Here is a 26,945-nt window from a genome sequence, read left to right as displayed (position 1 = left end):
AAGGACAGGGCGTGCAGGGCTGGGGCCACACGTGCACACACCCCTGTGCAGGCAGCCTGGCAGTGCAGGCAGGTCATGCAACAGGCAGTAGAAGCAGGCTGGCATGGCAGGTAGTGTGGGCAGCACAGGCAGTGCAGGCAGCCTGGCAGTGCAGGCAGCCTGGTAAGCGATACTCCAGGCATTGCAGGCAGTGCAGTCCCAGCAGCACAGGCAGTGAAGGCACGAATTCTGCCAGCTGTACAGATAGTGCAGGCAGGTCATACTTGCAGGTAGCAGAGACAGTGCAGATGGTGCAGGCAGGGGATGCTCCAGGCAGCACAGGAAGTACAGGCAGCAAAGATAGCACAGGCAGGGGAAGAAGTGCAGGCAGGTGAAGCTCCCAGACAGTGCAGGCAGCACAGGCAGTGAAGGCAGCTGATCTCCCCAGGCAGTGCAGGCAGCAGATACCTCAGGCAGTGCGGGCAGGAGACACCCCCAGGCAGCACAGGCAGGGTAGGCAGGCGGTACCCCGGGCAGGGCAGGCAGTGCGGGCAGCGCGGGCAGGGCAGGCAGCGCAGGCAGGGCAGCCCCGCCCGCCGCGGCTCAGCCCGCCGCCGCCCCCGCTGATCCGCCCCCCCGTCCCGGGCCGGGCAGGGGCAGCAGCGCCGGGGGCGGCGGCGCCGGGCAGGTAAGGGGGGGCCGGGCCGGGGGGGGGGGGAACCGGGGGGCCGGGGGGGGGAACCGGGGCCCTGGGGTGGGGGTCCCGGGCCGGAGGGCAGCCTGCGAACGGGGGGTAGTCCAGACTCCTGGGTCCTCTGCCGGGGGGTGGGTCTGGCTGCGGCAGCGCGGGGGGACCCCCCGAGGGATCCCGGGGTAGGAGGGGACCCCGCGTCTCCCCTCTGCCCCCCAACGCGGGGGGGACCCAGCGGGGCAGCATGGGGACCCCCCCTATCCCGCTGTCGGGGGTGTCGGGGTGGCAGATGGGGAAAGCCCCCCTCCCCCTGCCCTAATTAGCCGCAGCTAATTGCGGGGGGGCGGGGGGGTTGGGGTGGCAGCACCAGCATCTGGCTGGTGGGGGCGCCATATGGTCCCCACCCCCACAGCCGGGGAGGCTGGAGGGGACCCCAGCCCTGCAGACCCCGCGGGGGTGCACAGCACAGGGTGTAGGGCACGCGGTGCGGGAGGGGACGGGGCGGGGGGTACGCAGCTGTCCCACAGGGAGCGGGGCCGACCTGGCATAGGCACATCACCCCCTGCATCGCCGGGGCCCAGCCAGCCCCCAGTCCCCGAGGCTGGTGAGACCACCGGGACGGGGACACTCTGGTAACAGGGGCACCCAAGCACAGGGTCCTGTGGTGGGGACCCATGGGATGGGAACAGGGACGGGACATGGGCATGGGGACCCCAGGAGAAGGGAACCCTGGGGACAGGGACCCAAGGGTGGGGACAAGCATGAAGACCCCAAGGGAATAGGACCCTAGGGGAAGAGAACCAGGGATGGGGACCTGAGGGTGGCAGGCATGAGTCCATGGCTGATGGGACACAAAGGTGGGGGCACAGGGGGCAAGGGATGGGGACACAGAGCCGGGGTGCCAGCCCTGCTCCGTGCCAGCCCCACTCCTTCCTTCCCGGCTGCAGGCTGCCACCGAGGGCCCCGTCCCCGGTTCCCGGTCCCCATGGAGGCACCGTCCTGCCCGGCCCTCCTGGCTGCCTGCCTGGCACTGCAGCTGGCCACAGGTGAGCATGAGCAGAGGTGGCACTGAGGATGCTGGGGACACCGGGGGTGGTTGGGGGCATGGAGGTGGGAGGGACGCAGTGGCTGGTGAGGACAGTGACCTGGGCCATGGGGACCTGGGGAAGGGGACCCTGGGGGTGGAAGCCATGAGAGGTGGGGACCCAAGGAAGGGCATCCAAGGTACAGGGTCACCAGGGAATAAGGACCTGGGGAAGGGGAACCTGGAGGTGGAGACCGTGGAGGTGGCAACCATGAGAGATGGGGACCAAGGGGACAGGTTCACCAAGGAATGGGGGCCTGGGGAAGGAGACCCTGGAGTTGGGGACCCTACGTTATAGGGATCCTGGGAGTGGCAGCCATGAACAGGGACCCAGGGGATGGGGTCACCAGAGAGGGGGGACTTGAGGAAAGGGGCCCTGTAGTTGGGGACCCAAAGATGGGCATCTGTGTGTAGGGACCCTGGGGATGGGGACTTGAGAGTGAGGGACTTGAGGGCATGAGGACCAAAGGGTGGGGACCCAGGGGGATGCTGTGACCCAGAGATGGGGGTCCAGGGAGTGGGACACAGGTGACAGTGACCTAGAGGCATGGGGACTGAAGAGTGGGAAGTTGGGAGTGGGGATCATGGACATGGGGACCTTAAGGCGTGGGGACCTGGGCATGGGAATATGGGATGTGGGGAACCAGGGGCTGGGGACCCAAAGATGATCATCTAGGGGACGGGGACCTCAGGGATGGCAATCAGGAGCTGGAGACCCCTGGGGATGTGTACCCCATGGGCAGGGAGACAGGGGATGGCTGGACACACGTCCCTGTCCCTGACCCCACGGTGGCAGCAGCCTGGGGCGACGGGTGCAGCAGCTTTGGGAACCTGTTCACGGAGATCGCAGAGAACAGCGCCCATGGGAGCCTGGTGGCCCAGCTGCCGGCGGCAGGGGACACGGGCAGCGCTGGGCTCCAACTCTGCCTGGCTGGTGCCGACGCCATTTGGTTCTACCTGGATGGCCGCAGTGTGCGGCTCAACGTCTCGGCTGAGCGGGCCCTGGACCGTGAGGTGCTGCCACCACCCTGTTCCAGTGCACTGCCCTCCATCCTGCACCCATCATGCACCCTTGTGTGTCCACCTGCCTCCATCCTCTGTCCATCCTCCATCCACCTGCACCCACCCATCCTATGTCCATTCTCCATCCATCCTGCCTCCATCCACTTGCCTCCATCCTGCCTCTATCATGTGTCCACCTGCTTCCAGCCAGCATCCATCCTTCGGTCATCCTGACTCCACCCTGCACCCATCATGTGTCCAGCTGCATCCCTTCTCCATCTGCCATGTCTCTACCCACCTCCATCATGTGTTCATCTGCCTCCATCCTCCAACAGTCCAGCCTGAATCCTCTGTCCACCCTCTCCCCACCCTCCATCTATCCTCTGTCCATCCTCCATCCACCTTCTATCCATCCTCCGTCCATCCTCTGTCCATCTATCCATCCTACATCCATCCTGTGCTGCCCTCCATCTCGTGTCCGTGCTGTATCTACCTGCTACACCCTCATCCAGCCAGCACCTAGCCTGCACCTACCTGGGTGGGGGACCCCTTGGGGGTGGCCCCATGGGGCAGCCCTCCTGTGTCCCCCTGCCTGATGCCCCATCCCTTACAGGAGCTGGAGTCCCCGGTGTTGATGGTGGCCCTGACGTGTGCCGAGGATGGCTTCTCCCCGGTATGGCCACCATGTCCTTGGGAAGTCCAAGGGGCACTGGCTGCTCCATGGGGCATGGTCCCACTCTGGGTCACCCCTGTGTCCTCCCTCCATGTCCCCCGACAGGTTGAGTACCGGATCATCGTCCAGGTCCTCAATGAGAATGACAACCGGCCTCACTTCCAGGGAGCCACTGTCCTCACCCACAACATCAGCGAGGTGCCAGGACAGGGATGGGGACAGGGATGGGCACCAGGACAGGGATGGCCATGGCCATGGATTGGGGATGTAGATGGGGATGGGGATGGGGACAGGGATGGGGATGGCCACCGGGACAAGGGGTGGTTGTAGGCATGGGCATGGGGACAGGGATGAGGGTGAGGACAGGGATGGGGACAAGGATGCAGATGGGCACCAGGACAGGGGCATCATAAGCATGGCCATGGGGACAGGCTTGGGCACTGGGACAGGAATGGGGACACAGACAGCACTGGCCATGGGCACAGGCACAGGCATGGGAATAGGGATGGTGGGGATGGGGACTGGGCTGGTGCTGGGAGAAGGTGGGATGCCCAGGAGGGATGGGGATACTCAGGAAGGACAGGGACACCCAAGAGGGGTGGGGACAGCCAGAAGGGACAGAGGACACCCAAGAGGGATGGGGACACCTATATGGGTCTGGGGCCTCTGGCGTGTGTTTGGGGGTGCGGGTGGTGACGGGTCGGTGCCATCAGCTGGCGGCCGTGCACTCGGTGGTGTTCAGCACACAGGCAGAGGACGCGGACGGGGACACACTGATGTACGTCATCGACACGGCCTCGGTGAGCCCGGGGGCGGGGATGAGGGGGGATGCAAGGCCACGCGGGGGCGGCGGGGGGGGATGGGGCCATCTGCCAGCACTGAGCCCCTTGCCTGCCCCCAGCCCGACGCCAGGTTCTTCCGCATCGACCTGCCCAACAGCGGGAAGGTGGTGCTGGCACGTGCCCTTGACTTCGAGAGCAGGCAGCAGCTGGAGGTGGTGGTCACCGCCGTGGTGAGCCCCCCGTGACCGTGGGAGCCCCTGCCCACGCCAAACTGCTGACGTGGGGATGGGGACCCTGCACCTGCCCCATGTCCCTGTGTCTCCTCATGCCCATGCCATTGCCACCCTGTCTCCAGGTAACCCCACTGCCATGGGTCTGAGGACCTCATGGTCATGCCATGTCCCCTCTGCCTAGCCCATCATATCCCTGCATCCCTCATGTCCCTACCATCTCCACCCTGTGTCCATGCAGCCCCACTGCCGTGGGTCTGGGGACTTCATGGACATGCTGTGTCACTGTGTCCCCTCTGCCCACACCATCTCCACCCCATGTCCATGCAGCCCCACTGCTGTGGGTCTGGGGGCCTTGCAGCCATGCCATGTTTCTGTGTCCTCTTTGCCCACCCCATCTCCACCCCACGTCCCTGCTTCCCTCAAGTCCATGCCATCTCCACTGTGTGTTCCTGTGTCCCTTGTGCCCACTCCATCTCCACCCTATGTCCATGCAGCCCCACTGCTGTGGGTCTTCAGACTTCATGGATATGCTGTGTCACTGTGTCCCCTCATATCCCTGCCACCTCTACCCCACATCTCCCCTGTCCGCACCATCTCCATCCCAGGTCCCTACATTGCTTGTGCCCATGGCGTCTCCACCCTGTGCCCACGCAGCCCCACTGCTGTGAGTCTGGGGACCTTGCACCCACCCCATATCACTGTGTTCCCTCTGCCCATGCTATCTCCACCCCATGTCCATGCAGCCCTGCTGATGTGGGTCTGGGGACCTTGTGGATATGCTGTGTCCCTGTGTCCCCTCTGCCCATGCCATTTTTACATTTTACATGTCCCTGTGTCTCTTGTGTCCCTGCCATTTCCACCCCATGTCCCTGTGGCCCCTTATGCCCATTCCATCACCACCCCATGTCCATGCAGCGCCACTGCCATGCATCCGGGGACCTCATGGCCATGCCGTGTCACCTCTGCCCATCCCATGTCCCTGCATCCCCTCTTCCCACGCTGTCTCCACGCTATGCCTGTGCAGCCCCACTGCTGGGGCTCTTGGGACTTTGTGCCCATGACACATCCTTGGGGGCCCCCGTGCCCACCCCATACCCAGCACTTCCCACTGCCATGCCACAGGGACAGTGCACACGTGTGGGTGTGACCCTCACCCCAGCACGGCCCCCCCATGCCCGCTGGCCTATCCCCACTGTCCCTGCTAATTGGGGGTGACATGATCCCGTCAGCCCCTGGCACCTGCCCTCAATCCCCCTCATTTCCTTAATGGGCCACTGGCACCTGCCCCCCCGCACCAGTGGGCACCGCTTGGGGGGGGCACCACCCCTGTCCCACCCACCAGCACCCCATACCCAGGGCTGAGACCTCTGGGAACCCCCACCATGTCCTGAACTGGTGACCTCATTCCTGCTGCAGCGTGGGGGTTCATGTCACATGGGTGTCCCTGTCCCCTGGAGGTCCCTGTGCCCTGGCCAGGCAGCACCCCTCCCATTTTCCAGCAGACTCAGTGGCTCAGCACAGGCAGGGCTTGCCCCCCAGCAGGGGAGCCATCTGCCCCCAGGGCATCCATCCATCCGTCCATCCATGTGTCTGTCCCCAGGAGATGAACACCAAGGAGCGGTTCAATGCCTCTGCCCACATCCGGGTGAATGTACTGGATGGGGATGACCAGTACCCCCAGTTCCTGCCCTGCACTCCCCGCACCCACCATGGCCTCACCATCTGCACCAGCCCCATCTACACCGCCAATGTCACAGAGGGCCAGCTCCAGGTGGGGACATGGGGATGCTGGGGGTGGGTGGCCAGGTGGGGGGAGTCCTGCAGGGCTGAGCTGGCTGTGTCCCCCCCACCCAGGGGGGACCCCTGAGCTTCAGCCCTGGCTCTGTCTACGCTGAGGACGGGGACAGGGGCTTGAGGGCGGCCATCACCTACTCCCTGCTGGCAGGTATGGGCACAGGTGGGCAGGGACACGGGTGGGCAGGGACATGTGGGCATGGGTGGGTAGGGATACACGGACACATGGACACAGGTGGGCAGGGACATATGGGCAGGGCACAAAGACATAGGTGGGCATCGGTGGGTGGGTGTGCATGGGCAGGGACACCCAGACACGGGTGGGAAGGTACACGGGCGGGTGTGGGTAGGCATGGCTGGGTGGGTATGAGTGGGCATGGACATGGGTGGGCAGAGCTGGCCACAGTGCCTGGGGTTAGGGGTTCACAGGGCAGTGCCCTCCTGCACCCCCCAGTCCCTGGGGCAGGCAGTGCCGGGGGGGTCTGTGTCGGAGGGTGGGTGCAGGCACAATCCAATTGCCAGGATCCAATGAGACCTTGCAAGTGCAAATTGTATAAAGGGATTGAGAAGGGGGGGGCCTAATCCAACCCCCCCGTTACAGGGGGGGCTGCAGCGTGACTGGGGCGGGAGGGCACACTCTGGCACACCCAAGGGTGCTCCAGCACCTGAGGGGTTAAACACCCCGTATTGGTGTTCAGTGGGTTAATAAGGGACACACACACACACCATGTGCCCCTCCAAAATAGGGGGGGTGCCCTCCCAGCCCTGGGGGGCCAGGTATGAAGGTGAGGGGGATGACACACACATTAGGGACCCTCCCTCAGGAATGGCCAGGGCAGGGGGGGGAGTTTCCCACAATGCCTTTTGGCAGGGTGTGGGTGACGGGGTGTGGGGGGTTCCCCAGTTTAGCCTCAGTGGGGGCGTGTGTGTGTGTCCTCAGGGCAGGAGAGCGGCCGCTTTCACATCGACAACATGACAGGAGCCATCACGCTGCTGCAGGCGGTGGAGAGCAGCCGGAGCACACCTGCTATCAGCCTCAGCATCATGGTGGGGGGCTGGAGGGGCTGGGGGTCCCTGGGGTGGTGGGTGCTGAGGGACACCCATGGCGTGGGGGCTGGGGTGCTGCCAGGCAGCACCCATGGATGCAGGAGACTGGGTGGCAGCGGGTCAGACCTGGGTGTCCCCCACCCCTCAGACCTGGGTCCTCCCCTTAACACCCCCACCCCCCCAGGCCTCGCAGGTAAACGACGCCAACAAGTATGCAGTGACACAGGCGGTGGTGCGGGTGCTGGCTGCCAACCGGCACCCGCCACGCTTCGCCCACCCGATGTACCAGGCCTTCGTCCCCGCTGGCGCCCGTGAGGCTGCCCTCCTCCTCACCTTCGGTGGCCACGTGCTGGCCCTGCGCGCCCATGACCCTGACTTCCCTGAGGTGGGAGACCAGTGGGCGAGCGGGCGGGGGTCTGGGCAGGGGATGCAGGCAGGGATGCCAGTGGGGATGCGGGCAGGGGTCTGGGCAGGGGATGCAGGTAGGAATGCAGATGGGGATGTGGGCAGCGGTCTGGGCAGGGGATGCAGGCAGGGATGCCGGTGGGGATGCGGGCAGGAGTCTGAGCAGTGTATGTGGGCAGGGATGCAGGCAGGGGATGCAGGTAGGGGCACAGGCAGGGATGTAGGCAAGGGTGCAGGCAGGGTTGCAGGTGGGGATGTGGGCAGGGCATGCAGGCAGGAGATGAGGGCAGGGGATGAGGACAGGGGTTTGGGCAGGGCTGTAGGCAGGATGCTCAGCAGGGTGCCCCCCCCCCCCCCCCACGCAGGGTGTGAACCCCCAGGTGCAGTACAGCCTGCGCCCCAGCACCAACCACAGCCAGCTCTTCCAGGTGATGCCCAACGGGCTGTTGGTGGCCCGCGCCGACCGCCTGCGGCCTGCCCAGACCTACCGCCTGCAGGTGGGACATGGCGGGGCAGGGGGGCACCAGGGTTGGGGGACACAGGGGACACTGGGAGGCATTAGGGTCACCAGGGCTGGGGGGCGCTGGGGGGCTGGGGGTACTGAGGGCTAGGAGACACTGGGGGAAGAACCCAAGTGTCTGGGGGCAGGGCAGGAGGGACCCTGTGTCCCCCCTCTGGTGTCACTGCCTTGTCCCCAGGTGCTGGCAAGGGATGAGGAGTCGGGGGAGACAGCGAACACCACAGTGGAGCTGGAGGTGCTGTGGCCAGGGCAGGCGGGTACGGAGTGGGGGGGGCTGTCTGTGCCCCCATGGGGATCCCCTCCTGCCCCATTGCCCTGTGACCCCCCCCAGGGTCCCCCCTGCCCCTTTGCCCTGTGACACCACCCCCAGGGTCCCCCCCGCCCCTTTGCCCTGTGACCCGCCATGGGATGGGGTCCCGTCTTGCCCCATAGCTTAGTGACACACACCGCCTGGGTCCCCTCCTGCCCCAAAGCACCAAGGCCCCCCCCAGCAATGGGGTCCCCCCTGCCCCTTTGCCCTGTGACCCGCCATGGGATGGGGTCCCGTCTTACCCCATAGCTTAGTGACACACCCCCCCAGGGTCCCCTCCTGCCCCAAAGCACCAAGGCCCCCCCCAGCAATGGGGTCCCCCCTGTCAGGCCCCCCCAACCCCCAGCAGTGTGCCCCCCCCCCCCCACTCTCACCTGTCCCCACAGCCCCACGGGACCCTTCAGAGATGGGGCCAGGCCGGAGCTCGGTGAACACGGCAGTGCTAGCAGGGGGGCTGGGGGCCCTGTTGCTCCTCACCGCCGCCAGCCTCTTCCTCGTCATGAGGCTGATGAAGAAGCGCCAGCGGCAGCAGGAGACAGCTGACCGGGCAGCACTGGCCATCGAGAAGCACCCCAACGTGGTAGGGGCCTCCCAAAAGCCCCCCCACAGCCCAACATCCCCCAGCACCCACCCTGCACCCCCCAACACCCCCGGACCCCCAGTTCTCCCTGCACCCCAAGCCCCCCCATCCTGTCCCTGACCACCACCCCCAGCTATATTCCTAGCTCTACAGCGCGGGGGGTGGGGGTGGTGTCTTCGAAAGTAGAGTCGAGCTGGGAAGGGCAGGGGCCCCTCCGTGCCTCAGTTTCCCCACCTGACGCCTCTGTCCCTCTCTCCGCTCCCACAGAGCCTGAGGTGGTTCCAGCCGGTGAGTGCTGGGGGTGGTTCCAGCCGCTGACACCACCCCCCCCCCCAAGGGTGGGGAGACTGCCCTGACAACCCCCTCACAAAGGGTGCTGGGGCAGGGGCAGCACAGCATCACCCTGTTCTGAGCCCCCCCAAAAGGGTGCTGGGGGGTCCCTGTGCCGGTGCAGGGTGCCGGGGGGGTGACCCATGGTGGGGGTGGGTCCCATGGGGGGGACCCCTGACCCCTCTGTACCCCCCTGCAGGTCCCTGCCGGCAAGTCGTCCCCGAGCCCCCCCAACCTCTACTACCCCAACGAGGGGTACAGTGAGGGGGGCGAGGCTGCCCCACCACCACCACCACCACCACCACCGCCACCACCACCACCACCGCCTCCCCCTCCGCCTGCCCCCCAGCTCCCCCCAGTCCCCAAACCCCAGGCAAACTCAGTGGGGCGGCCGGGGGGGTCCCCGGGGGGATCCCCACAGGAGTCTCCTCCCCCTGCTCCAGCCAGCCCCCCCAGCCCGAGCGAGGTGGTGGGGGGCGGCGGGGAGGCAGGGGGCAGCCCTGCAGTGGGGGGTCGGCGCGGGGGGCCCCCAGCGGTGCTGCCAGCGCTGGAGGAGGTGAGCGAGGAGAGCCTGGAGGAGGCGGCGATGGGGGGCCCCAGGGTGCCCCCCACCCTGCTGCAGCTGCTGGAGGACTCCATCGAGTGCTGAGGGGGGGGCGCAGGGTGGCCGGGGGGAGCGCAGCTGCTGTCGCGATGGCACCAATAAACACCTGGAGCGACAGCGGGGGCTCCCTGGGGCGGGGAGGCACTGGAGGGGGGGTCACAGCCCCCAGCCGGAGGCACTGGGATGCACTGGGGGTTCGGGCCCCCTCCGGCTCCGCTCGCCCCCGGCGCGCCCCCACGTGGCATCTCCCGCGCTCCCGTTCCCTCCGCCACGCCCCGGGGCGGGGCCACCATCGTCCCGCCCCTTAAAGGCCCCGCGCGCGTGAAGCGGGCGCTGCCCCACGGCCCGGCCGCGCGAGTCCCGGGGTGCCACGGGGTTTGGGTGCTGGGACGCCGGGGTGCGGAGGGCCTTGGGGTCCCTGGGTACCATGAGGGTCCATGGGTGTCCGCTGGCTGCCACAAGGGTCCCTAAGCACCATGGGGGTCCTTGGTGTTGCCATGGGGTTCTTGTCCCGTGCATGGGGTGGGGGTGTCATGGGCTTTGAGTGCTGGGTCCCTGGGGTGTAGAGAGCCTTGGGGTCCCCCTGGGTGCCACAGGAGTCCACTGGGTACTATGAAGGTACCAGCATGCCATGGGTGTCCCTGGCTGCCACAAGGGTCCCTGTGTGCCATGGGTGTCCCTGGAGTGCCATGGGGTCGCTGTCCCGTGCATGGGGTGGGGTTGCCATGGGGCTCTTGCTGAGGTCCCTGAGGTCCTCAGGCACAGGGGTCAGGGGTTGCTGGTGTCCCCTGGGTGGGGTCCCCATTCCCCCAACCCGTGACCCCAGGGCTGTGAGTGGCCGTGGGCGGCCCTTGCTAAGAGGCTTGTGTGGCTGTTTGTCACTAATCTCCGGGGTCACCATCACTGTCACCCCACCAGGACCCGGCACCCACCCTGTGCTGGGGGGCACCCACGGGTGACACACCCAGGTGTGCGAATATGCACGTGTGGGTGAAACATGCCTGTGTTCACCCAGGGGTGGGCACACCTCCTGACACTGGGGACCACCTGTGCTGGAAGCACTGGGAGCCCTGGAAGCACTAGGGTGCAGTGGGAGCACAAGGGCCACTCACGGCCCTGTGCCTGGCACAGCCCTTCCTGCCTTGCACACCTGCCTCCCACTCTGTGCATCCCCTCCTGCCTCACACACTTCTCGTTTCCTTTGCGCACTCACTTCCCACCTTGCACCCCACACACACACACTCCCCTTTTCCCTTGCACACCCCCTCCACCTTGGACACTCACCTCCTACACCCCTTCCACCCCATTCAGTTCTATTCCACTTTGCACACCCACCTCCCACCCTGTGCAATCCCCACCCGCCTTGCACCCCCCACCTCCTACCTGGCATACTCCCCTTTTCCCTTGCACACTTGCTTCCCACCTTGCACACTCACTTCCCGCCTTGCATACTCCTCCCCACCCCACATGCTCCCCTTTTTACTTGCAACCCCCCTCCCACCTTGCACACCCCCTTCTGCCCCAGGAAATTCCTGCCCATGTTGCACCACCCCCCTTGCACACCTACCTCCACTCCATTCAATCCCCTCCTCCCTTGCACCCCCCACCACTGCCTGTCCTGCACACTCCCCTTTGCACTTGCACGCCCAGTGCCTGCCTTGCACCCCCTGTTCTGCCCTGAGCAATTCCCTCCCGCCTTGCACCCACCTCCCACCTTGCACACTCACTCCCTGCCTAGCACACCTACCTCCTACCTTGCACACCTGCCACCTACTCTGTGCAATCTCCTCCCACCTTGCACCCTCCCCTTTTCCCTTGCACACCCCCTCCCACCTTGCACACTCACCTTGCACACCCTCTTCCACGCCAGGGCAATTCCCTCCCGCCCTGCACCCCCTTCCCACCTTGCACACTCGCACACCCACCTCTCCCCCGGGCAGTAAATAGCCGGGCAGCCCCGCTAATCCCCCGGCCGCTCTAATCCCCGACAGCTGCCACGGCTGGGAAAGGCCCGGGGGAGGGGGGGGGGGGGGGGGACACAGCCCCCCCCGCCCCGCACCCCGCCAGGGACCGACCATCCCCAGGCCTCCCCGCCCCCACCCACCCGGTGCCTCAGTTTCCCCCGGGCCGTGTCCAGCCCCCACCCGGGGGTGGGCGGGGCAGAGGGGGCGTGGCCACCCCCCCCCCTCCCGCCCCGGGCACCCGGGGAAGGAGCAACCGGAGCGGCCGGGCCTCGCCGGCCCCCGCACCCACGGGCACCCCACGTGCACCCCCGAGACCACATCCCCGAGCACCCCCCGTGTGCCCCCCTCGCCCACCCGCGACCTGACCCCCGCCCCATGGAGGCGCCCCCCGAGCCTCCGGCGAGGTCCCCCCCGGCCGCCGGGGTCCCCCACGCGGGACACGGTTACGAGACAGTGGCGCAGCGCTGCAGCGCGCGGCTCCTGCGGGCCGGCCAGGAGGGCAGGTGGGGCCGGAGGGGGGGAAAGTGGGGTGGGCGGGGGGGTCGAGTGCTGGGGGGGGGCTAGGGGGAGGGGAGAGCTGTGCCACGCGTAGGGGTAGTGCCGTGGGGGGGATGTGCCGTGGCTACGGGGCCGTGGGGGGCAAGTGCTGGAGGGGTTGTAGTGGGGGGGGGTAATGCTGGAGGGGGACCGGGGGGGGGCGGGCGTGCCACGCGTCGGGGTGGTGCCGGGGGGAGAAGCTGTGCCGAGGGGTTGTGACTTGGGGGAGCTGTGCCGTGGGTAGGGGGCCGTGGGGGGAGAGTGCTGGGGGGGGTGTGTGTGGGGGGCAGGAGGGTAGTGCCGGAGGGGGACTTGAGGGGGGCTGTGCCATTCGTGGGGTGGTGCCGTGGGGGTCCTGTGCCGAGGGGGTGCGGTTTACGGGGCCTGGGCCGTGGGTAAGGGGCCGTGGGGGGCAGGTACTGGGGAGGAGCGATTGGGGGGTGGGGCTGTGCCACCGGTGGGGGGCCGTGGGGTCTGTGCCGTGGGAGCAAGTGCTGAGAGGGGAGGGCCTCGCACATGTGTGTGCCCTGGTGTGCCCAGCATTGGACGTGTGTGTGCCCTGGCGTGCCCAGCATCACACACGTGTGTGCCCTAGTGTGTCTTCCTTGCACACGTGTGTGCCTTGGCATGCCCAACCTTGCACACGTGTGTGCCTTGGCATGCCCAGCCTTGCACACGTGTGTACACTGGCGTGCCTGGCCGCAGCCCTGACCTTGCCTGCTGCACCGCGGGGGCGGATTAGAGCAGGCAGGGAGCAGGCAGCGCTAATCCTGCTGCCTGCACCCTGCCTGCACCCTGCCTGTGCCCTGCCTGCAGCTGGTCCGGGGGGTCACAGTGGGTACCAGCACCCTCTTGGGGTGGGGAAGCATCCCCAGGGCCTGCAGGCAGGGTGCCATCCCCGGGGGGCTGCAGGCAGGAGCTGTTTTGCTGCCTGCGTCCCGCAGGGCCTTGTTAGCCGGAGGGTAACGAAGCACTGTGGGCACCGACACCTGCGGGCACCCAGTGGGTGGTGGGTCCCGCGGCAGCGTATGCGTGGTGTGGGGTGCTGGATGCAGCTGGAAGGGCGCGGCGCACCCGAGGGAGGGGGCAGCCCCTGAAGGGAGCGATGCAGCCCTTCCCCTGAAGAAAAGGGGGCACCCCAACAAAAGGGGGAGCACCCAGAGAAAGGGGGGGGACCCAAAACAAACACGGGCACCCAAAGGTAAAGCTGGGGGGGGGGGGGGGCAGCCAAAAGCAAGGATGGGTACCCAAGAAAACGGGGTGTGTCTGAAAAAAGGGGCAGAACCCCGAAAAAGGCACAGCAACCCAAAGGTAAAGCTGGGGGGGGGGGGGCACCCAAGGCAAAGGGGTGCACCCAAAAGGAAGGATGGGCAGTCAAGAAAAGGGGGTGCACCCAAGAAAAGGATGGGCACCCAAAAAAAGGAAGGGCACCCAAGGCAAAGGGGTGCACCCAAAAGCAAGGGGCGGCACCCAAAAAAAGGAGAGGTATCCCAAAACCGATGGTGCACTCAAAATACCGGGGTGTACCCACAAATCGGGGGGGCACACTAGAACAAAAGGGGCACCCAGAAAACGGGGGCGGCATCCAAACCAGAGGAGGGCACCCAGAGAAAGGGGCCCCCCACATGTGAAGCCGGGGGCTCACCCAGGCAAGGGGAAGGCACCCAGACACGGGGCGCGCGCGCACGGTGCTTGCACACACGCGGGGCTGGCGCAGGGCGGGGCCGTGGGCGGGGCCATGGAGTCTGCCCCGCCCCCTGCCCCGCCCCGCCCCGGCGCTCAGCGCCATGGGCGAGGGGGAGCCCAGGTACCGGGTGGGGCGCGGGGGGAGTTACTGGGGAGGTAATGGGAGGTTACTGGGACGTGAGGAGGCAGCATTGGGGGGATACTGAGGGGTTCCTGGGACGTGGAGGACAGCATTGGGGGGATACTGGGGGGTTACCGTGAAATGGAGGAGCAGGAGTGGGGGGGGGGTTACTGGGAGAGGGGGGGACCGGAGTGTGGAGTTACTGGGAGATGGAGGAGGTAGGGTAGTGAGGAGGCGGCAGTGGAGGGGGGACTGGGAGGTTACTGGGGCCTAGGGGCGAAGCGGGGGGGGGGGGTACTGGGAGGTTATTGGGGGATGATGAGGCAGCACTGGGGAGTTACTGGGAGGTTCTTGAGGCATGGGGGGCTACTGAGTAGTGGGTGAGGGGTACTGGGGTGTTACTGGGGCACGGGGAGACAGCAGTGGGGGGTACTGGGGCATGGGGGGGCCACGGGGTAATGGTAAGGCAGCGTTGGGGAGTCCTGGGGGGGTTACTGGGAGGTGGAGGGGCAGCAGTGGGGGGGTACTGGGGGAATACTGAAGGATGACGAGGCAGCAGTGGGGGGGTACTGGGAGGTGGAGGGGGAGCGGGGGGGGGGGTGATGGAGGCTCCTAGGGATGGGGGGGCTGTAATGGGGCGTTCCTGGAAGTTACTGGGGGACGTGGGGGAGCGGGCGGCAGGGAGAGGAGTGAGAGGGGTGGTCTCGCTGTGCGGCGGGGGGAGGGGGCGAGGGGTAGCGGGAGGGCACTGGGGATGCGGGCAGGGTTACTGGGAGGCGCTGGGGGCTGGTAGTGGGGCCGCTGGGCGGTGGCGGGGGGGTACTGGGAGGCGCTGGGGCAGGCTGGGAGCGGGGGGGGGGGGCTGCGGCGGCCGGTCCCGGCTCTGGCTCCTCCTCCCGGGCAGCCTCGCCCCGGCCCCGCCCCTGCCCCGCCCTGCGCCGTGGCCGCTGCGGGCACCGGCACCGCAACGCGCCTCCCGCCCTGGGACCCCCCCCTGCCCCGGGACCCCCCCCCGCCCCCCCCCGGCACCGGCCTGGCAGCCCAGGTGGGGGTTCGCGGGAGGGGTCCCGGTGCCGCGGCGGGGGGCGGCGTGGTACGGATGGGGGGTCCCGGTGGGGGGCTCCCGCTGGCGGCAGGGGGGTCCCGGTGCCACCCCCTGTCCTGCAGCATGGCCGACTACCTGATCAGCGGGGGCACCGGCTACGTGCCCGAGGACGGGCTTACTGCCCAGCAGCTCTTCGCCACCTCCGATGGCCTCACCTACAAGTATGTGTGGACCCCCCCCGACCCTTCCAGCACCCCCAGATACTCCAAACCTGGGGGGGCATCCCCCACCCCATCCCAGTGGGGTGCTCTCAGCCCAGCACCCAGCGTGGCTGGATGGGGCTGGGGCACCCTGGGCACTGTGGTCCCGGGGGTCCACTTGGGGTGCCCCCACCTCGGCCCTGTGGCCTTCGTGGGATCAGGGTCCCTGGGCACCGTTGTCCCCAGGGGACCTCCCCTGGGATGTGGCACCCACCCCCTGCGGGGACAGTGTCACTTTGTGGGGGCTGGGGGACACGTGTCTGGGGGGTTGTGGTCTGCTGGGGAGGGGTCCCAGCCATGGTGCCTCCCCCTTCCCTTCATCTCCTCTGCAGTGACTTCCTCATCCTCCCTGGCTTCATCGACTTCACAGCAGATGAGGTGGTGAGTCCTGGCCGCCTTGGTCTGGGACCCCCCCAGGGTGATATCTCAGTGTCCCATCCCCATGGGGTGATGTCCCTGTTGTCCCCCCACAGGGTGATGCCCCCATGTCCCACCCCAGGGTGACATCCCTGTGCCTCCCAGGGTAACAGCCCTGTGTGTGTGTGTGTGTTGGGGTGATGTCCCTGTCCCTCTTCACCAGGGTGATGTCCAGGTGTCCCCTCTTAGCATGATGTCCCCATGCCTCCCCCTGGGGTGATGGCAGGATGTGGTCTGGGATCACCATGGGGTTTTGGGGGTGTGGCAGGGGGGCTGCACCCCACAGCTGAGCAATGGCAGGGGGGGGGAACTTCTGGAACATCCATGGGCCCCCGGGGGGGGAGGGACAGGGCCTGGGCAGGGCTGGGGGGCACAGGGAGTGGTCCCAGCTGGTGGGGTAGGGTGAGACTGGGAGGCAAGGGGCTCCCCCCACCCTGCTGAGGGGGGCCAGAAGGGAGAAGGGTCTGTGCTCCCCCCAGGACCTGACCTCGGCGCTGACCCGCAAGATCACCCTGAAGACCCCCCTCATCTCCTCCCCCATGGACACAGTCACAGAGGCCGACATGGCCATCGCCATGGCTGTGAGTGGGGGACACCCAGGGGGCGCACCCCGGGGTGGAGGGTGCCCAGTTCCATGTGGGTGCAGGGGGAGTTGGAGCCCTGGGGGTGGGGCAGGGGGGACATAGGGGCAGGGGAACTTGGGGGCTGCAGGCCCCGCACAGTGCGGGAGGAGGGCACCCCAGGAGGGTTGGAGGGAACGTGGGTGCAGGGGGGAGGTGCCCATTCCCACGATGGGAGTGTGTGTGGGTGCCCGTACCCAGGTGGGTGCAGGCTCAGGGTGCCCACCCTACTGAGGGTCAGGTACCTACTGACCCCCTCCCTGTGACCCCACCCCAGCTGATGGGCGGCATTGGCATCATCCACCACAACTGCACCCCAGAGTTCCAGGCCAACGAGGTGCGCAAGGTGAAGGTAAGGGGGGTCCCCGCCACCATGGTGCCCCCCTGCCTGCTGCCCACTGCCCACAGCACTGCCCATGCCCCCTCCCCAGAAATTCGAGCAGGGCTTCATCACGGACCCGGTGGTGATGAGCCCCACACAGACGGTGGGGGACGTGTGGGAGGCCAAGCTGCGGCACGGCTTCTCGGGGATCCCCGTCACCCAGACGGGCAGGATGGGCAGCAAGCTGGAGGGCATTGTCACCTCCCGTGACATCGACTTCCTGGCTGAGAGGGACCACGGCACCCGGCTGGGCGAGGTGTGTGGGGGATGTTGGGGGGATGTGGGGCAGGAGTGTGGGATGGGTGGGATGCAGGGCAAGGATGTGGGACAAGGATGTGGAGCAAGGGTGGGATGCAGGACTGGGATGGGTAACAGGACTGGAGTGGGAGAAGGTGGGATGGAGAAGGTTGGAGGATGTTGGTGGGACATGGGGCAGGGGTAGGAGGTGGGTGGGAGAAGAGGGTGGGATGTGGGGCAGGGATGTGATGCAGGACTGGGATGGGGAACAGGACGGGTGGGAGAAGAGGGTGGGATGGAGGACAGGGGTGGAGGGGTGGGGAGCATTGGAGGACATTGGTGAGACATTGAGCAGGGGTGGGATGCAGAAAGAGGTGGGGTGACGGGGGTGATGGGATGGGAACAGGGATGGGGTGGGATAGGAATGGATTGGAAGAAGGTGCAGGGACGGAGTGGGGTGGGATCAAGGATGGACTTGGACAGGATGCAGGGATGGGAGGGAGTGGGATGCAGGCCAAGGGTACGATGGGGTGAGACACGGGGATGGGATGGGACAGAGCTGGGGTAGGGTGAGGTGGGACACGGGGATGAGATGAGATGCGGGGAGGGGATGGGATGGAATGGGACAGGATGGGATGGGATGAGGCGGGATGGGATGCAGCAGTGTAACACAGGGGTGGGATTAAGTGTGATAGGATGCAAGGATGGAATGCAGAGGTGGGATGGGATGAGGTGGGGTGGGATGCAGGGGTGGATAGCCTGGCCAAGGCCAGATGGCTGGGGTGGGAGCAGCCTGCAGTGGCCCCAGGGTCCTGCCAGCTCCCACGTGGGTGATGCTGGCCTCACAGGTAATGACGAAACGCAATGACTTGGTGGTGGCTCCTGCTGGCATCACCCTCAAAGAGGCCAATGAGATCCTGCAGCGCAGCAAGAAGGGTACCAACCCCACCACAGTGGGGCCCAGCACCCTGGCACCATCCCTGGGGTCACCTCTGTGTTTCCCCAACCCTTGGGGTCACATCCACATCACTCATCCCTGGGGTTACCTCCACGTCATCAGTCCCTTGGGTCACCTTTGTGTTACCCCATCCTTTGGGTCACCTCCACGTCACCCCATTTCCATCCCTGGGGTCACTTCTGTGTCACCCCATCCCCATCTCTTGGGGTCACCTCTGCGTGCCCCCGTCCCTGGGGTCACCTCTGTGTCACCCCATTGGGGGGTCCCCCCTGTGCCCACCAGGGAAGCTGCCCATCGTCAATGACAGTGACGAGCTGGTGGCCATCATCGCCCGCACGGACCTGAAGAAGAACCGGGAGCACCCGCTGGCCTCCAAGGATGCCCGCAAGCAGCTGCTGTGCGGGGCAGCCATTGGCACCCGCGAGGATGACAAGTACCGCCTGGACCTGCTCGTGCAGGCCAGCGTCGACCTGGTGGTGCTGGTGGGTGGGGGGCTGCAAAGGGGACTGTGGGGGGCCCAGGGATGGGCACCCACCCTGCTGCACCCCACTCCTGCACCCAGCCCCATGGCATCCCAAATCCCTGCCCCAGGGCACCCCAAGTGCCCTCCCCAGAGCACCCCAATTCCCTTCCCAGCTCTCTAACCTCGGGCACCCCAAATCCTTGCCCTGCCCTGCACCCCAATTCCCTGCCCAGCTCCCCACCTCATGGCACCCCAAATCCGTGCCCCATGACACCCGAGTTCTCTCCTTGCCTGGCTCCCCACTCTATAGGTGCCCCTATTCCCTGCCCAATAGCACCCCAGTCCTCCCTCTGCCTGGCTCCCCACTCCATGACACTCCAAATCCTTCTTTACCCCACAGCACCTCAGTGCTCTCCTTGCTTTGTACCCCACCACATGGCACCCCAAATCCCTGCCCTGCTTGCCACCCCATGGCACCCCAATACCCAGCCCCACAGCACCCCAATCCTCCATCTGCCCAGCTCCCTGCCCCACAGCACCCCAAATCCTTGCCCTGTGGCACCCCAGTCCTCCCCCTGCTCTGCACCCTAAACCTCTGCCCTACTCCCCACCCTGTGGCACCCCAAATCCTCCCCCCAGGGCACCCCACACCCCTGCCCCCCATGCCATGTGTGAACCCCCTAACGCCGCCCCCCCCCCATGCCGTGACCCCACATACAGTGTGTCCCCATACGGTGCCCCCCATGCCGTATCCCCTAGGACTCGTCCCAGGGGAATTCGATCTACCAGATCAGCATGATCCACTACATCAAGCAGAAATACCCCGACCTGCAGGTGATCGGGGGCAATGGTGAGCCAGGGCTGTGGGCACCCCACTGTGGAGGGTGGACGGGGGGCACGGGGGGCTGGAGTGCTGGGGGGTCAGCAGGGGAGGGTTGGGGGGTGGGGCGAGGATTTGGTGTGCTGTGGGGCAGAAGGCTGGGCAGGAGGAGGATTGGTGTGCTGTGGGGCAGGGTATTGGGGTGCTGTGGGGTGGGGAGCTGGGCAGGGCTTTGGGGTGCAGGGCAGGGGGAGGATCGAGGTGCTGTGAGGCAGGGAATAGGGGTACCATAGGGTGGGGGCCTGGGCAGGGAGAGGACTGGGGTGCTGTGGGGCTGAGTGCTGGGGTGCTGTGGGGCAAGGAATAGGAGTGCCGTAGGGTAGGGGGCTGGACAGGGAGAGGATTGGGGTGTCGTGGGGCTGGGTATTGGGGTGCAGGAGTGGGGTGCCTCGGGGGGGTTGTCCCGTGGGGGAGCACCCCTCGCTGGCAGGTGCCTGATGTGGAGGGTGCCCTCTCGCCGGGGCGCAGTGGTGACAGCTGCCCAGGCCAAGAACCTGATTGACGCTGGCGTGGATGCCCTGCGGGTGGGCATGGGCTGTGGCTCCATCTGCATCACCCAGGAAGGTGCGTGGCGATGTACCGGTGACCCCCCCGGTGTGGTGACCCCCCGGCACGCCACGGCGCCCCGGCGGGTGCTGACCCCTCTCCGGCAGTGATGGCGTGCGGGCGGCCACAGGGCACTGCAGTCTACAAGGTGGCTGAATATGCCCGGCGCTTCGGCGTGCCCGTCATCGCTGACGGCGGCATCCGCACCGTGGGGCATGTGGTGAAGGCGCTGGCGCTGGGGGCCTCCACCGGTGAGCAGGGGGGCACAGGGGGCACGGGCACCCAGCACCCATCCTGCTGTCACCCATGGGGGTCCCTGCTGTCACCCCAGCACCCATCCTGCTGCCACCCTGGGGAGGTCCCTGCTGTCACCCCGGCACCCATCCTGCTGCCACCCTGGGGAGGTCCCTGCTGTCACCCCAGCACCCATGTTGGTGCCAGCCAGGGACTGTGACGGCCGTCCCCCTGCAGTGATGATGGGGTCCTTGCTGGCGGCCACCACGGAGGCACCGGGGGAGTTTTTCTTCTCAGAGGGTGTGCGGCTGAAGCAGTACCGGGGCATGGGTTCGTTGGACGCCATGGAGAAGAGCAGCAGCAGCCAGAAACGCTACTTCAGGTATGTCATGGAGCTGGGGGGGGGGCACGGGGGGTCCCAGACACTCAGCCCTGACCCCCTTGCTCTGTGTCCCCCCCAACAGCGAGGGTGACAAGGTGAAGGTGGCGCAGGGGGTGTCGGGCTCCGTCCAGGACAAGGGCTCCATCCATAAATTTGTCCCGTATTTGATTGCGGGAATCCAGCACGGCTGCCAGGACATAGGGGCCAGGAGCCTCTCTGTGCTCCGGTGAGCTGGGGGTGGCATAGGGGACAAGGAAATGGGGGGGTGGGGGGGTGGGGGTGTCACCCTGCCCTGCTGACCCTGCCACCGCCCTCCACCAGGTCCATGATGTATTCGGGGGAGCTGAAGTTCGAGAAGAGGACCATGGCAGCTCAGATCGAGGGGGGGGTCCATGGGCTCCACTCGTAAGTGGGGGATTGGGGGGAGCACAGCGGTACAGGGGGGCATGGGGATGCTGCGGCAGGCACCACGTCAGATCTGGCTCATGTGCCCTTCCCCAGGGCCTGGGGCTGGGGACAGGCACCCAGTTACACCAGTGCCAGGGATGGAGGGGCACCCAGTCACCACAGTGCTGGGTATGATGGGGGGGCACCCAGCCAGTTTGGGGTATGGGAGGTTCCCAGGCCTGCCTTTGCCCAGGTACTGGGGGGGGCAGGTCCCTCCTTGCCCCAGCACTGGGTGTTGGGGGTCCCCGGCCCCCCCTTACCCCAGCACTGGGTGTGGGCTGGTGTGGCCACACTGGGGGCTGTAGGAACCCATTGGATGGACCCTCAGCCGAGCCCCCTTCGGCTGTGGGTCACCCCCTATGCTGTGCCACCGTGGGAACACACTGGTACTGGGGGTGCTGGTCCAGACTGGGACTAGGGGAGCAGCCTGGGGGGATGGGGAGCCTGAGGCACATGACAGGGTCCAGGACACAGGGGTTCCAGGCAGAGCGTGGGGGCTGTGTGTGGGGGTGTTTCACCCAGGGGTAACCCGCAGCTGGGAGTCAGTGCTGTGGCCCCCCGCCCCAGTGACAGTCAGGGTGCAGAGTGGCTGCAGCAGTTGTTTTAATTCACCCCGTGGGGTGCCCCAGAGTGAGGATGAGCATCCACAGCCACCCCAGCCCTGCCTGGCACGTCCCCCCCTCCCACCTTGGTGCCACCCCCTTGCACTGGGGGCTTCTTCTCCGGGCCCCCCCGGGATGCTGCAGCACCTTTGGGGTCCAAGGGGAGGCAAGGCTTGCACAAGGGGGTGTGGTTTGTGCATGGGAGCAAGGCTTCTGGTAGCCACCAGAGCTGGCTGGCTGGCCACTGGGTGGCCAGTTGGGTGGCGGCTCATGGCCAGTTGCTGGTTGGTCAGCCTGTGGGGCTGCTGGTTGCTTGGCTGGGATACTGGTTGGCTGGCCAGGATGCTGGTTGGCTGTGGTTGGTTCTCATTGGCCAAGATGCTGGTTGAGGTGCTGGTTGGCTGGCCAGGCTGCTGTTTGTTGGTGATTGGCCAGCTGGTTGGCTGGGTGCTGGTTGAGGTGCTGGTTGGCTGTGGTTGATCAGCTGGTTGAGGTGCTGGTTGGTTGGGTGGCTGCTTCTTTGGCCGGGATATTGGCCAGTTTGCCCAGAGGCTGGCTGGCTTGGTGGTGGTCGGATGCTGGCTGGCTGGCTGGCTGGTCGGCTGGCCAGGATGCTGGCTGGCCAGTTGACCACCTTGGCCATGTTCTCCATGAGCCATGACCAGACAAGGTTGGGTAGGCCCAAGCAACCGTGGCATTGCTGATGTCTTCAGGGTGAAGCCGGGCAGTGGCTCAGGGCAGCATGTCCTCGCCGGCAGCCGTGGGGCTGCAGCACCTGCCCAGTGTCCACCTCAGCATGGACTGAGCTGGGGTGCTGGTGCTGGGCAGCTTGATGAGAGTGTGGTGCCGGTGCTGGATGGCTCGGTTGGAGCACAGTGCCGGTGCCAGGAGTCCAGTGCTGGTGGCCAGCCAGCCTCATTGGAGTGCATTACTGGTGCCAGGTGGCTTGGTCATGGCATGGTGCCGGCGCCAGCCTGGCTTGGTCGGAGCACAGTGCTGGTGCTGGGTGGTGCCGGTGCCAGGAGGCTCTGCCAGAGTGTGGTACTGGAGCCTGGTGACTTGGTCAGCATGTGATGCCAGATGGTGCCAGGGCCAGATGGTGCCGGTACCAGGAGCCTTGGGCAAGTGCAGTGCTGGTGCCAGGTCACCAGGTTGGAGCATGGTGCTGATGTCCAGCTGGATCACGGTGCCGGTGCCAGATGGCTTGGCGCAGCACATGGTGCCGGTGCCAGGTAGTGCTGGTTCTGGGACACTCAGCCGAGCATGGTGCAGCAGCTGGTCACAGGGTCAGACCAGGGTGCTGATGTCCATCTGGATCATGGTGCCAGTGCTAGGTGGCTTGGCTGGATTGTGGTGCTGGTGCATCCGGGTGGGGGGCCAGGGGGATCGCCGTGCCATGTGCCGGGCTAGGGTGACCTTGTAACCTTCTCTCTCTTTCCTGCCCATGCCGCTGCCATAGCTTTACAGTTCTGCCACGTAAGTACCAGCTAGCACCCCACTCCCACCGGGGCTGCGAGGTGATGGGGGAGGGGGGGCAGGCAGGGGGGGCTGCCATTGATGGGGGACCTGCAGCCCCCCAGTGGAGATAATGGGGTGGCTCAGGGTGCTGGGGGGGCACCTCTCCATCTACCAGCCAGGATCTGACGTGGTGCCAGTGCAGTGGGGGGGAGGGGTGGGGCAACCATGAGGTCTGGGGGCCCAGACCCCCGCCCCACTGCTCATCCCCCACTTCTACCCCACAGTTACGAGAAGCGGCTGTACTGAGGAGGGGGCACGCGCTGGCCCCCCCCGCCCAGAGCTGGCCGGTCTCCCCGCGGCCCCTCGTCACCACCGCCGCTAGTGCCACGCTGGGATGTCGCCGGGGCTGGCTTTGCACTACGGGCTGGACCCCTGGCCAGCCCCTGCCGCTGGCACCCCCCAGCCATAGGGCTGTCAGGGCCCCCCTGCCTGCCCCCCCGGCACCTACCTGGGACCACAGGACTTTTGTGTGGGCCCGGGGGTGCTGCACCCCTCAGGTGGGTAGGGCATGGCACCTGCTGCTTGCCCTCCGCCATGACCCTACTTTGCCCCTACAGGGGGGGCAGGGGAAGGGACTGCCCCCTGCCCCCCCCGCCTCCCATCAGGACTCCCTGCCAGTGCAGAGGGGGCTGCCCCTTTTCCCCTTCAGCTTGGGGTCAATGCAGGGGCAGCAGCAGCCCCCTGCACCTGGGGGAGCCTCCCAGCCCCCCTGGCAGGCTGGAGGGGGGGGCACCAGGGCCGACACCGTGCTGTATCCAGGTATTAATAAAGTAATGGAGCATCCAGTGCTGCCACTGCCTGTCTCCCTGCCTGTGCAGGCAGCACCGTGGCACATGTTGGCATAGCACAGCATGGGGTAGCACACCATGGCACATGTTTGCATGCCGTGGCACAGCCTTACACACGCTGGGGATAGCGTGGTCACCTTGGGCACAGCATTGTGCACTGGCCTGGTCTTGCACGCTGTGGCACAGGTTTGCACACCAGGGGCACGAGGTAGCACGCCCTGGCACGGCCTTGAATACCGTGGGACAGGTTTGCATACCACAGGCACAGCCTTTGCACACTGTGGCATGGCATTGCACCCTGTGGCACAGGTGTGCACACTGTGGGCATGTCCTTGCACGCTGGCGCAGCCTTGCCCACCATGTCACAGCCTTGCACACCATGCCATGGCCTTGTGCACTGTGGGTAAGGCTTAGCACACCGTAGCACAGGTTTGCACACCGTGGCATGGCCTTGCACACCATGGCACGGGTTTACACACTGTTGGCATGGCCTTGCACACAATGGCATGGTCTTGCATGCCATGTCATGGCTTTGTACACCATGGGCATAGCCTTACACACCATGGCACAGGTTTGCACACCATGGACATGACCTTGTGCACCATGGCACACCTTCGCACCCTTGGCACAGCTCTGACCCTGGCACCGCAGCAGCCAGCCGTGGTGCCCTGTGGCCTCGTGGTCTCACGTGGGCTGGTAGTGCCACTCCGTCTGTTCGTCCTGGGGTGGGATGGCCCCTGCTAGAGCCTGGCCTTGGTGGGAGGGGGGCCCTCCAGTGAGCGCAGGAAGGCGAGCAGGGTGCGGCAGTACTCGGCGGGGTGCTGGCGCAGGTGGCCGGCATGGCGGGAGTGTGGCCAGCCCCAGGCATGGGCACGGATGCCCTGTGCCCGCCAGCCCTGCAGCAGCGCCCGCAGCACTGCTGGCTGGCTTAGCCCATCATCCAGGCAGTAGAAGAGGAGGAGGGGGCAGCGCAGGGGGGGGCTGGCGAAAGCGCCTCGTGCCCGCTCAAACTCCTGCCCCCCCCAGCACCCCAGCACCCTTAGGTACAGCCAGGCACCGGCACGCACTAGGGCCCGCAGGGACGGCGTGCCCACTGTGCCAGCGATGCCTGTGGGGAGAGAGCTGTGTCAGTGCCGGTGGGGGTCCTCGGTGGCACCTGCAGTGGGTATTTCCCCCCCAAGCCACACTCACCCTGCGCCATGTCCCCGAAGCCACCAGTCACCAGGCTGTCGTAGATGATGCCGCGGAAGCGTGGTGCCAGGCGTTGGCACTGCTGGGGCTGGTGGTGGAGGAGCAGCAGCACCTGGGCAAAGGTGTAGGCACCGGCAGAGATGGCATGCACCAGCAGCGGGCGGGTGGCCAGGCCACAGCCACCACTGCCACCAGCACCACCGTTGCCACCAGCACCACACCCACTACTGCCGTCACCATTGCTGCCACCACCACCACCACCAATGCCACCATCTCCGCAGTGGTCCAGCAGCCGCAGAAGCTGCCCTGCCAGGCGCTGCCCTTGCCATGGCCACAGGATGTGGCACACCGTTGTCCCCACCACCAGCACGTCCATGCCGTGGCGCAGGTAGAGCGCCAGATACCGTGCCAGCCCCCGTGCCCGTGCCCCCAGCCAAGGCAGCAGCAGCAGCAGGGGTCTGCCGGGGGGGGCTGGAGGGGACCCCTCAATGGCACTGTGGTAGAGGCGGATGGTGCCCGAGAAGGATGTCACCGTGACAGGGGGCAGTGGTGGGGAGGCACAATGCAGCCCCACGTCCTCCCTGGGGGAGACAGGGCAGGAGGTGGGCATCAGGGGGACACTTCCAAATGTGGGTCACCCCCCCAAACGTGGGACAGCCCCCCAAAGTGGGGCAACACCCCCCAAACGGGGGACCCCCCCCCCCCCCCCGACAGAAGACCCTGCAGTCCTGCCAGGCAGCACCCACACCCTGGGGGGATGGGGCAGGGGGGTCCTGTCCTGCTGCCCCCCTCTGTAGGGTCGTCTCCTCTCCACGTGCTGCCCCAAGATGGGCTGGGACCTCCCCCCCCCAGGGGACCCCTGCACCGTGAGGACGTTTGCATGTCCCATGTCCCACAGACACTTGGGGACACCCTGCCCACCTTGTGCCCCCCCTCCGTGTGCCCCAGACCCCCTCCCCCCTCCCTCTGGCCTGGGGACCGCGCACCCCCACCCTGGCATCTCCCCCCACCCTGGGGGCACTGGGCACGGGCTGAGCCCCTGCGGAGACATCGGGGCACTCAGGTCCCTGCAGCTCCCCCCAGACACACACACACACACACACACACACACACGCGCCACCCCCGTGTCCCCTCCCCATGCTCACCCGGTGTCACTGGCTGTGCCAGGGGGGTCCGGCAGCATCAGAGGGTCCGGCTCTGTGAGGGGGTCTAGCTGTGGTGGGGGGTCCAGTGTGCCAGGGGGGTCCGGTGTGCCGAGGGGGTCCGGTGTGCCGGGGGGGTCCAGCAGTGCTGTGGGGCTCTGCCTGTGCCTGGGGGTCCGGCAGTGCGGAGGCATCTGGCTGAGCTGGAGGAGTCCAGTTGTGCCAGCGTCCGGCTGTGCCGGTCCGGTGCGGGTGCTGGTCCGGGTGCCGGTCCGGTGCCGGTGCGGGTGCGGGTGCCGGTGCCGGTGCCGGTGCCGGTGCCGGTGCGGGGACACAGCAGGCAGTGCTGGCAGACGCCGGGATTAGGCCCGGCCGCGGTTACAAAACGCCTTACACAACGCCAGCGGGCACTGCGCCACCCCCGGTGGCATGGGGACAGGCCCCCGTGGTCCCCCACGGCTCCCCGTGCCCCTCTGCTATGTCAACCCCGC

At 66.7% G+C, this 26,945-nt stretch overlaps 4 protein-coding genes across 8 annotated transcripts; 2 read left to right on the top strand and 2 right to left on the bottom strand.

Annotated features, from left to right (window-relative positions):
• The first annotated feature begins 619 nt into the window (after window positions 1–619).
• On the top strand, window positions 620–10,165 carry LOC119149080 (cadherin-related family member 5-like). The gene is made up of 16 exons (XM_037389963.1): window positions 620–667; window positions 1,618–1,716; window positions 2,551–2,768; window positions 3,370–3,429; window positions 3,535–3,627; window positions 4,143–4,229; window positions 4,331–4,441; window positions 6,045–6,215; window positions 6,299–6,389; window positions 7,179–7,285; window positions 7,470–7,670; window positions 8,056–8,187; window positions 8,389–8,467; window positions 8,907–9,100; window positions 9,368–9,388; window positions 9,630–10,165. The coding sequence occupies exons 2-16, from the start codon at window positions 1,656–1,658 to the stop codon at window positions 10,077–10,079; spliced, it is 2,076 nt and encodes a 691-aa protein (XP_037245860.1). The 5' UTR covers window positions 620–667; window positions 1,618–1,655; the 3' UTR covers window positions 10,080–10,165.
• Window positions 10,166–12,189: 2,024 nt separating this feature from the next.
• IMPDH1 (inosine monophosphate dehydrogenase 1) lies at window positions 12,190–24,118 on the top strand. 4 transcript variants are annotated; one of them, XM_037389964.1, is made up of 16 exons: window positions 12,190–12,501; window positions 15,510–15,608; window positions 15,980–16,028; window positions 16,544–16,645; window positions 16,962–17,036; window positions 17,116–17,322; window positions 18,152–18,239; window positions 18,544–18,743; window positions 19,484–19,574; window positions 20,073–20,168; window positions 20,258–20,401; window positions 20,622–20,766; window positions 20,849–20,992; window positions 21,088–21,171; window positions 23,275–23,291; window positions 23,558–24,118. In XM_037389964.1, exons 1-16 carry the CDS (start codon window positions 12,374–12,376, stop codon window positions 23,653–23,655), a joined length of 1,767 nt encoding a protein of 588 aa, XP_037245861.1. In that variant the 5' UTR covers window positions 12,190–12,373; the 3' UTR covers window positions 23,656–24,118. The 4 variants fall into 4 exon arrangements, with proteins under 4 accessions (XP_037245861.1, XP_037245863.1, XP_037245864.1 ...); XM_037389967.1 differs by lacking the exon at window positions 12,190–12,501 and adding an exon at window positions 14,258–14,342; XM_037389966.1 differs by lacking the exon at window positions 23,275–23,291 and having other exon boundaries at window positions 12,191–12,501.
• LOC119149083 lies at window positions 13,342–14,327 on the bottom strand. 2 transcript variants are annotated; one of them, XM_037389970.1, is made up of 2 exons: window positions 14,135–14,327; window positions 13,342–14,095 (listed from the first exon to the last, which is right to left on the bottom strand). In XM_037389970.1, the coding sequence occupies exons 1-2, from the start codon at window positions 14,322–14,324 to the stop codon at window positions 13,365–13,367; spliced, it is 921 nt and encodes a 306-aa protein (XP_037245867.1). In that variant the 5' UTR covers window positions 14,325–14,327; the 3' UTR covers window positions 13,342–13,364. The 2 variants fall into 2 exon arrangements, with proteins under 2 accessions (XP_037245867.1, XP_037245866.1); XM_037389969.1 differs by having other exon boundaries at window positions 13,342–14,100; window positions 14,140–14,327.
• Window positions 24,119–24,249: 131 nt separating the features above from the next.
• LOC119149082 lies at window positions 24,250–26,945 on the bottom strand. Its single transcript, XM_037389968.1, has 3 exons — window positions 26,458–26,945; window positions 25,313–25,893; window positions 24,250–25,229 (listed from the first exon to the last, which is right to left on the bottom strand). The coding sequence occupies exons 1-3, from the start codon at window positions 26,646–26,648 to the stop codon at window positions 24,862–24,864; spliced, it is 1,140 nt and encodes a 379-aa protein (XP_037245865.1). The 5' UTR covers window positions 26,649–26,945; the 3' UTR covers window positions 24,250–24,861.

This window comes from Falco rusticolus, chromosome 5, assembly GCF_015220075.1.
Source record: "Falco rusticolus isolate bFalRus1 chromosome 5, bFalRus1.pri, whole genome shotgun sequence".
Classification (NCBI taxonomy): domain Eukaryota; kingdom Metazoa; phylum Chordata; class Aves; order Falconiformes; family Falconidae; genus Falco; species Falco rusticolus.
The sequence above is the reverse complement of the archived record's forward strand: the minus strand, read 5'-3'. Positions and strand labels throughout refer to the sequence as shown.

Coding starts and splice junctions, on each gene's coding strand:
- LOC119149080 (XM_037389963.1), top strand. CDS start 1,656: ATGGAGGCACCGTCCTGCCCGGCCCTCCTGGCTGCCTGCCTGGCACTG. Junction 1,717..2,550: donor GGCACTGCAGCTGGCCACAG/GTGAGCATGAGC, acceptor CCACGGTGGCAG/CAGCCTGGGGCGACGGGTGC. Junction 8,188..8,388: donor CCCAGACCTACCGCCTGCAG/GTGGGACATGGC, acceptor CCTTGTCCCCAG/GTGCTGGCAAGGGATGAGGA.
- IMPDH1 (XM_037389964.1), top strand. CDS start 12,374: ATGGAGGCGCCCCCCGAGCCTCCGGCGAGGTCCCCCCCGGCCGCCGGG. Junction 16,029..16,543: donor ACTTCACAGCAGATGAGGTG/GTGAGTCCTGGC, acceptor TGCTCCCCCCAG/GACCTGACCTCGGCGCTGAC. Junction 16,646..16,961: donor ACATGGCCATCGCCATGGCT/GTGAGTGGGGGA, acceptor ACCCCACCCCAG/CTGATGGGCGGCATTGGCAT.
- LOC119149083 (XM_037389970.1), bottom strand. CDS start 14,324: ATGGCGCTGAGCGCCGGGGCGGGGCGGGGCAGGGGGCGGGGCAGACTC. Junction 14,096..14,134: donor GGCCCCTTTCTCTGGGTGCC/CTCCTCTGGTTT, acceptor TTTCTGGGTGCC/CCTTTTGTTCTAGTGTGCCC.
- LOC119149082 (XM_037389968.1), bottom strand. CDS start 26,648: ATGCCTCCGCACTGCCGGACCCCCAGGCACAGGCAGAGCCCCACAGCA. Junction 25,894..26,457: donor GGCACAGCCAGTGACACCGG/GTGAGCATGGGG, acceptor TGTCTCCCCCAG/GGAGGACGTGGGGCTGCATT. Junction 25,230..25,312: donor CTTCGGGGACATGGCGCAGG/GTGAGTGTGGCT, acceptor CTCTCCCCACAG/GCATCGCTGGCACAGTGGGC.